The 8,399-nt window shown below is 37.9% G+C and overlaps 1 protein-coding gene across 1 annotated transcript; it reads right to left on the bottom strand.

The window, feature by feature from the left end:
* Positions 1–7,225: 7,225 nt before the first annotated feature.
* Positions 7,226–8,170, bottom strand: LOC101603536 (olfactory receptor 1009). The gene has a single exon (XM_012950969.2). It carries the CDS (start codon positions 8,168–8,170, stop codon positions 7,226–7,228), a length of 945 nt encoding a protein of 314 aa, XP_012806423.2.
* Between the last annotated feature and the right edge of the window lie 229 nt (positions 8,171–8,399).

Raw genomic sequence — 8,399 nt, 5'->3', positions numbered from 1 at the left:
TGAAAGGAAAAATATTAACTTGAAAATACAAGGAGACTTCCCAGAAGCGCTCTCAAATCTTCAGCTATCATGTTATTGGTTGTTATTTGCCACATGGCAACAACCACCGAAAAAAAGGTTGGAAAATGGAGTCTTTTACCTTGATTGCTATGTGTTTGTGTTGCTCCAAAAATGGGACTACTAATAAATCTAAGCGTGAAGGACAGGCTTTCATAGCCATTCACATCCCATAGGTAAATTTAGTGCATTTGGCATCATTCTTTCTTTCTTGGCTATTCATTGTTCTAGTTAACCTCTGTGGTATTAGTACAAGTGCTGCCTAGAGAACTGTTAGAATTCCAACCCCACTGAATATTAGCTGCATGACTTTGCCACCATCCCAATATGAATCTCACTCTATTGCATTCTTTTCTTGGCACTGATCCCCACCTGATATTCCCTTAGTTTCACCCCTTTCTCCCCTCAGCAGAACAAAACCCCCTGGAAGAAGGAATCATGCCCATCTTAATCACTGCTGTATCTTGAAAACTAATATAATGCCTAAAAGCTAGAAGTTACAACATACAAATGTGTTACCATATGAAATCATATTAGCATTAAAGTCTGGTTGAAAAGTATTTTAACAGGCAATAATTGACTTGAAAACACTTAGATTTATGATTTAATGCAAACCAAGTAATATATTGAATTTTATAAACACCTACACATATGTGTGTGTGTGCATATATATATATATATATATATATATATATATATATATAATTTTTTTTTCATGGAAAAATATTAGAACAACATAATGATTAATTTTTTTAAATTTTTATTTATTTGAGAGTGATAGAGAGAGAAAGAGGCAGAGAGAGAGAGAATGGGCACCCCAGGGCCTCCAGCCACTGCAAACAAACTCCACATGCATGCGCCCCCGTGTGCATCTGGCTAACATGGGTCCTGGGGAATCGAGCCTCAAACCAGGGTCCTTAGGCTTCACAGGCAAACACTTAACCACTAAGCCATCTTTCCAGGCCAACATAATGATAAATTTTTTTGTTAGGTTTTTGTTGTTTTTTTTTTTAATTTGTTTTATTAATTAGTTTTGTATTCATCAAATACAGTCAGTTTGGTACCATTATTAGGCTCATCCATGTGTTTTTGAGGTAGGGTTTTGCTCTAGTCCAGGCTGACCTGGATTTCACTATGTAGTCTCAGGGTGGCCTTTAACTTAAGACAATCCTTCTACCTCTGCCTCTCAAGTGCTGGGATTAAACGTGTGTGCCACCATGCCTGGCTCTTTTTTATTAGTTTTGTACTCAGTGAATACAATCATTGTTAGCCTCCTCCCTGACTGCCTCCCCCCCCACAGGGACCCTCCTTGTTGTGGATGTGGGTCGTGCTTCGTGGTGTTAGCCATCAGTTATGAGTAGGAAGCAATGTCTCTGTGTGTCATGACCCAACATGTGGTTCTGACATTCTTTCTGCCCCTTCTTCCACAAATTTCACTGAGCCATGTTTGGTTTTTAGGTCTGCTTCAGTGATGAGATCTTGACTAACAAACATCATACATAAGAGCATATGTCTTATAAGATCATATTTATCTTAAAATAGACTATCTGAAATTATATATTGCTGAATTTTATATACTCTATACAAATATATATATTTAGGAAACTACAGTGAATAACATTAAGGTAAGCACTGTTTGTACATGAATAATGAATTTTCATACAATTTTTAACTTCTTTAAGTTGTATTTTCCAGATATTATACAATGACTTTAGCATACCCTTGTGAGCTTTTAATTGATTTTCCTAGAACAGCCATAACAAAATTAATAACATATATTTGAAATAGTGTTTAATTCTACTTACACAGAAAATTACCCAATAACTTCAGCAAATTTAAATAATTGATCAAGTCAAAAAATGCTTCATCCTTTAAAAAAAAAAGAAAAGAGGTAAAAGTAGGGCTAGAGAGGTTAGGTTGCTTAGTGGTTAGGGTGCTTGCCTGCAAAGCCTAAAAACCCATATCCAACTCTCCAGATCCCATGTAAGCCAGACACACAAAGGTGAGGCAAGCACAATGTCACACATGCCCACTAGATGGCTCCAGCATTTGGAGTTTGATTTCAGTAGTTGAGGCCGTGGCATGCCAACTCTCTCTCTCTGTGTCTCTCTTGTGTGCACTCTCTAAAATAAAGATTTTACTTTAAAAAAAGGGGGGGGGAGTACATGCTCAGAGACAATGTTTTCTGAAGTCTCTATGACCATACAAAGATTCTCATCTCACCTCACTACGTCTCTTGCTAAGCTACAGAGAAGTCTGCACAGTGTCAGAACCATAAGATTTGCTTTGGAAATATATACTTTACCTTGAAATTGCTCATGAAATTCAAGGAGATTGCAGATACTGACCCCAAGTTCAGACAATGTCCCCTTCCATCTAAATGTGCTAAAGATATACTCCTTGAATGGACTATTTATAAGAAATAAAGACCTTGATGAAAGTAATACTCATTCCTGATATGAAACCTGTAAGTAACTGCTCCATTCTGAAGTCTGAGTTATGTATCAAAATATTATCTCAGCTGCCAGGAACTCACACCACTTGTTGCAGTCCGGTTCGCATTGCTGGTAGAAATCACCCAACCAAGAGCTGCTTCTGGGAAAAAGAGATTTATTTTGGCTTACAGGCTCGAGGGGAAGCTCCACGATGGCAGGGAAAAACGATGGCATGAGCAGAGGGTGGACATCACCCCCTGGCCAACGTAAGGTGGAACACAGCAACAGGAGGGTGTGCCAAACACTGACATGGGGAAACTGGCTATAAAGCCCATAAGTCTGCCCCCAACAATACACTCCCTCCAGGAGGCATTAATTCCCAAATATCCATCAGCTGGGAACCTAGCATTCAGAACACCTAAGTTTATGGGGGACACCTGAATCAAACCACCACACCACTTTTTCATATTTTCCTGCCCAAATTTCTTCCTAAATGTTTTTTTTTTTTTAACCTTTCTTTGGCTTAGTTTAAGTCATAAAACATGGTTTAGCCCATCTTGGCAATGTTTCCAGATATTTTTGGAAGCCTACATATCTGTCACCTGTGGTATATCTCCCATCTCTACAGTTCCTTGGGGATTCAAGGGTCAAGTTCTAGGAGGATACTATTTCATTGGTGCCAGTCATGGAGGAATTTCAGAGTAACTCACTGGTCATATTCTGACTTAACTAACTTCATCACAAATAAGCCTTGTCACTCCATTCACCATACTGTAAACATAGGGCTTCTCTTTGAGCATCAGGCAGAACCAACGTTCCCAATAACCAGTGTGGGAATATGATTGGCTGCTGATTAATCATCTTAGTGACAAAGGCTGTTTTGTTTATGTTTCAGAAGTTTTATTTCAATAATGTGTGTGTGTTTATTGTGTCTAATCTGAAGCCATAGTGGAAAGATAGCTGCTATACGGATGAGGCTTACACCATTTAAACTTGAAAAATAGAGAGTATATTACCAAATAATCACACAGTCTTAGAGAGGACCACAGACACAGATACCCAGTAATGGAGGCTTCAGAAAATATATGCCTTTTAGACATGATGAAGCAGATTTTGACTTCCTGAGCATGGGGTTTGAGCTATTATTTCCCCTGGTCTAGGAGGAGATGACTGTTACTTTTCTTGCTGCTTCAACAAAATACCTGACAAATGACACCTGATGAAGAAAGAGATTATTTCAGGTTACATTTTGAAGGATGCAGCCCATCACAGTGGGGAAGGAATTGCAGCAAGAGCAGGAAGCAGCTGGTCACATTCAATCTGCAGTCAGGAAGTAGAGTGATAGATGCTGGTGCTCAGTTCTTATTCAGTCTAGGATAATACCCTTTATAGTTATGGTTGGCCTTTACATCTCAATTAACACAATCTAACAGGCATGTCCAGAGGTTTGTCTTCCAGGTGATTCTAGATTCAATCAAGTTGACAGTTGCAATCAACCATGGTAGTGACAGAAACACTAGTCTGACCAGGCAGCTATTCCTCTGTGTCTGACTCAGGAACATTGCTCAGTGCCCTGGAAACATAAGAATATCTCATGTGCACTTATTTTGCCTGGAAGCTCTTTTGATTCTAATGACTGTGCTTATATGAATTTATGTCCTCCTCCATAGAGACAATCCTACTGATAATGAGAGTCTCATTGTCAGAAACATAATACTGAACAGTCTTTTTTAGAGAGATCCAGGACAATTTTCTATACATAATTAACAGATACAAAAGCAATTCTAACCTATGATAGATAGTACTTATCATAGAAGCCAGAAGAGAAAGCTATATCTTACAGGAACAGAAAAAATTCTCTCCTGATCAGTAGAGAATATTCAGATCATTAAACCACTGAAGTGTCCTGTAATTCTAGATAAATTTCATAATTCAAGAATAGCAATCGAGGTGATGAAAATATAATTATTAATTAAACCATTTTCTTGTTTTATACAATAAAATTTACCTTACATTTTTTTTTGTTTTTTTTTCAAGGTAGGGCCTCACTCTATCCCAGGCGGACCTGGAATCCACTGTGTAGTCTCAGGCTGGCCTCAAGCTTACAGCAATCCTCCTACCTCTGCATCCCAAGTGCTGGGATTAAAGGCATACACCACCATGCCTGGCAACCTTAAATAATTTAAAGTGAAAAGATATCTGATAAGGCATCAGAACACTCAACTCTAAATCAGAAGAGCAGTTTCTCAAAAATTATAATAAAGAAAAATTGGTAAATCAATGACTATAATGGAATATTTTGGTGTTATGAACCCAGAGCATTGAAACTACCCATTATTATGACACAGCATATGTGTGACATGCCAGATGCATAGAGATCTGGATTCCAATAGATCTCCTTATACCATGGGTGACAATCCTGATTGGCCACAAGAATTCAAAAGATCTCTGCTGTCAGGCACAGCTCAAACCTTGATAATTTTACTAAAAGCAGTAAATACAATCAAATCTGCAATTTCCCATTCTATCATATATCTAATTAGTTGTTTCAGAATTAAGTAATAAAATAGAAAATCTTTTTGAATTTAAATGTGAATCTATTTTTTTTTCTCTAGAAATCCAGGTCACATCACAATGCAAGGCTTTTCTCTGGGACAAGGTCTCTCTGGGACATGATGAGTTCTGGCCAGTCTAACATCACATATATCTGGATCCACAGTTCCCTGAAAATCCTGTCCAACCCCTCTGAACATAAGCCTAGTCTCAATAAAGTGCTATGCTTAGAATAATTGCAATACTCAAAGCAGGTTCAACAATCCCCTGGAGGAACAACCAAGGACATCAATGCTATCTAGCAGAATATTTAGTTACCCAGAAATCTACCACAAAACTCATGTGGGCAAGGGCTTGAGCTAAATCTACATTCTGCTGTCTATGTACCATGACATTCCACCCTGGTGTGGATCTTGCTGTAATCTAGGCACATATACATACATACATACATACATTACATACATACATACATACATACATACATACATACATACATACATGTGTGTGTGTGTGTGTGTATAGTATCCAACTAGCAAAAAGCTCTAGAGTATTTGTATCAAATAAACACTTTAAAACATTGTTTGTCTTTACTAAAAAATAACTGTACTTTTGAACTCTTCAACATGCTTTTAGATGGTAAGATAGATGCTGAACTGTCATTAAACTTCATCTACTATTTTGCACTTTTATAATAAATGGAAACTGAAACTAACATGAAAATAAATCATACAATTACATTTTTTTCTGGTTTTCTTCTACCTATTGATTCATTTGTTTGTTTATTTAATTAATTATTTATTTATGGTAGGGTCACTCTATGTTGCCAAGGTTTGAACTCACTATATAGCCCAGCCTGGCCTAGAACTCCTGATCCTCCCATTTCTGCATCCCATATGCTGGGATTATAACCATGTATTACCATGGCCAACTTAGAATTTTTCTGGTTGTTTAAGTCACATTTATATATCTTAGATTCTATAGTAGGATATTTCCCCTCATTTTTACCTAAAAGAACTAGAATATCAAATAATAAAGTAATAGTTAAAACAATATAAGATTCAAATATACAAAGAAACATCTGAATATTATTACCAGGATTTTTCTCTAAATCGAAGACTATGATGATAGGCTTTTAAATTTTGTCATTACTCTTATATTTCTTGTCTTACATTATTTCTGCAATGATATCTTCATTTTTAATGAAGAAAACAGGCATAATATACAATTAATATCTAGGATAAAATCATTACTAAAAAATATGCATAAGCTAAGCAAACTGCTCTGCTTACTACATTCAATCTTGCATGTAGGTACGGGGAGCATGTAGGTGATGAATATATCACTCCACATCTGGATATTATATTATCCCTACTGCTATGATAGTATTTATTGCTAGGTGGCTCTAGTATTTTATTGGATTTACCAATAATTAATATACTTAATGAAGCTAAGAATGTCCTAACACTGTTTGTAGCTAGGAACTTTTAGGATGTGTAAGAGCATGAGGAAATAGAGCTTAAATATAGGTAATAAGTAAAAGCCATCAAGTGTCAACCTTAAATCCTGCAAGCTGATTAATGTCTTTAGATAATGTTCAGGTCATTCCAATCACATCTGGAAGTTTGAACTTTGATCTGTTTTCATTTTTTAATATATTTTATTTATTTATGAGAGAGAGAATGGGTGTTCCAGGGCCTCTAGCCACTGCAAACGAACTCCAGATGCATGCACCACCATGTGCATCTGGCTTACATGGGTGCTGGAGAGTCAAACCAGGATCGTTTGGCTTTGTAGGCAAACTCCTTAACTGCTAAGCCATCTCTTCAGCCCCTTTGATCTGTTTTCTATTCTTGATTTGAATTTAACTTTTTTTTGAGATAGGGTTTCACTCTAGCCTAGACTGACCTGGAATTCACTATGTAGTCTCAGGGTGGCCTTGAACTCATAGCGATCCTCCTATATCTGCCTCCCAAGTTCTGGGATTAAAAGTGTGAGCCACAATGCCCAGTTTCATGAATGTAATTTTTTGTTTGTTTGTTTTTGTTTTTGAAGGGAGGGTCTCACTCTAGCCCAGAATTCACTATGGAGTCTCAGCGTGTCCTCAAACTCATGGCAGTCCTCCTACCTCTTCCACCTGAGTGCTGAGATTAAAGATGTGCACCACCATGCCTGGCATGAATTTAATTTTTAATGAAATGCTTGCTCTTAGTGATTGTCCTGCCCATGGCAGCTTTCACTTCCTTATTTCTCAAGCTGTAGATGAGTGGATTCAGCATAGGAATCACTGCTGTGTAGAACACAGACACCACCTTATTGAGATCCAGAGAGGATATGGCACTTGGCCTCACATAGATAAAAAAGAGAGTCCCATACAAAATTGAAACTGCTGTTACATGAGAAGAACAGGTAGAAAAGGCTTTGCGCCTCCCCTCAGCAGAGTGGATCCTCAAGATGGCCACAAGGATGTAAGAGTAGGAGACTATAATGGTTATGCTGCTAATGACCAGTACAGCTCCAGCCACAATGAAAACTAACAGTTTATTGATCCAGATATCAGCACATATGAGAGAAAGAATTGGAGACATGTCACAGAAAAAATGATTTATAATGTTAGAGTGACAAAAGGGAAGTCGGAATGCAGCTGTTGTATGAGTCATCGTGTTGAAGAAACCAGCAGCATAGGGTCCAACTACCAGCTGTATGCAGAGTCTGTGGGACATAGCGACAGAGTACAACAGTGGGTTACAGATGGCCACATAGCGGTCATAAGCCATGGATGCTAAGAGAAGACATTCAATGGCCACAAAGAACCCAAAGAACCACTGCTGCAGGGCACATCCCAGGAAAGAGATGGTCTTCCTTTCAGCAAAGAAGTCAGTGAGCATCTTGGGGCCCACCACTGATGAAAAGCAGATGTCCACAAATGACAGGTGGCTGAGGAAAAAGTACATGGGTGTGTGAAGGCGGGAGTCAATGCGAATAAGGATGATCATGCCCAAGTTCCCTGTCACAGTAACAAGGTAGAACAGCAGGAAGAGCAAGAAAAGGAAAACCTGCAGCTTAGGGTGGTACTTCAAGCCTGTGAAAATGAATTCTGTGATCCTTGTATAGTTCTCATCAGCCATCAGTTGTGTTTGGTATCTACAGCAAGAGAAATAAAGAAATGGCAATATGCTCAGTGTGTAAAAATTACACTATATATATATAGAATGCTTTCTTAGGAACACTTATTTTAAAATTCTAAATTAACATTTTTGCAAATTGAAAATACTGTATTCCTGGGCTGGAGAGATTGCTTAGCAGGTAAGGCACTTGCCTATGACGCCTTGGACTCAGGTTCAATTCCCCAGAAGC

Source organism: Jaculus jaculus, chromosome 1 (assembly GCF_020740685.1).
Source record: "Jaculus jaculus isolate mJacJac1 chromosome 1, mJacJac1.mat.Y.cur, whole genome shotgun sequence".
Taxonomy (NCBI): domain Eukaryota; kingdom Metazoa; phylum Chordata; class Mammalia; order Rodentia; family Dipodidae; genus Jaculus; species Jaculus jaculus.
This window is presented reverse-complemented; position numbering and strand designations above follow the sequence as displayed.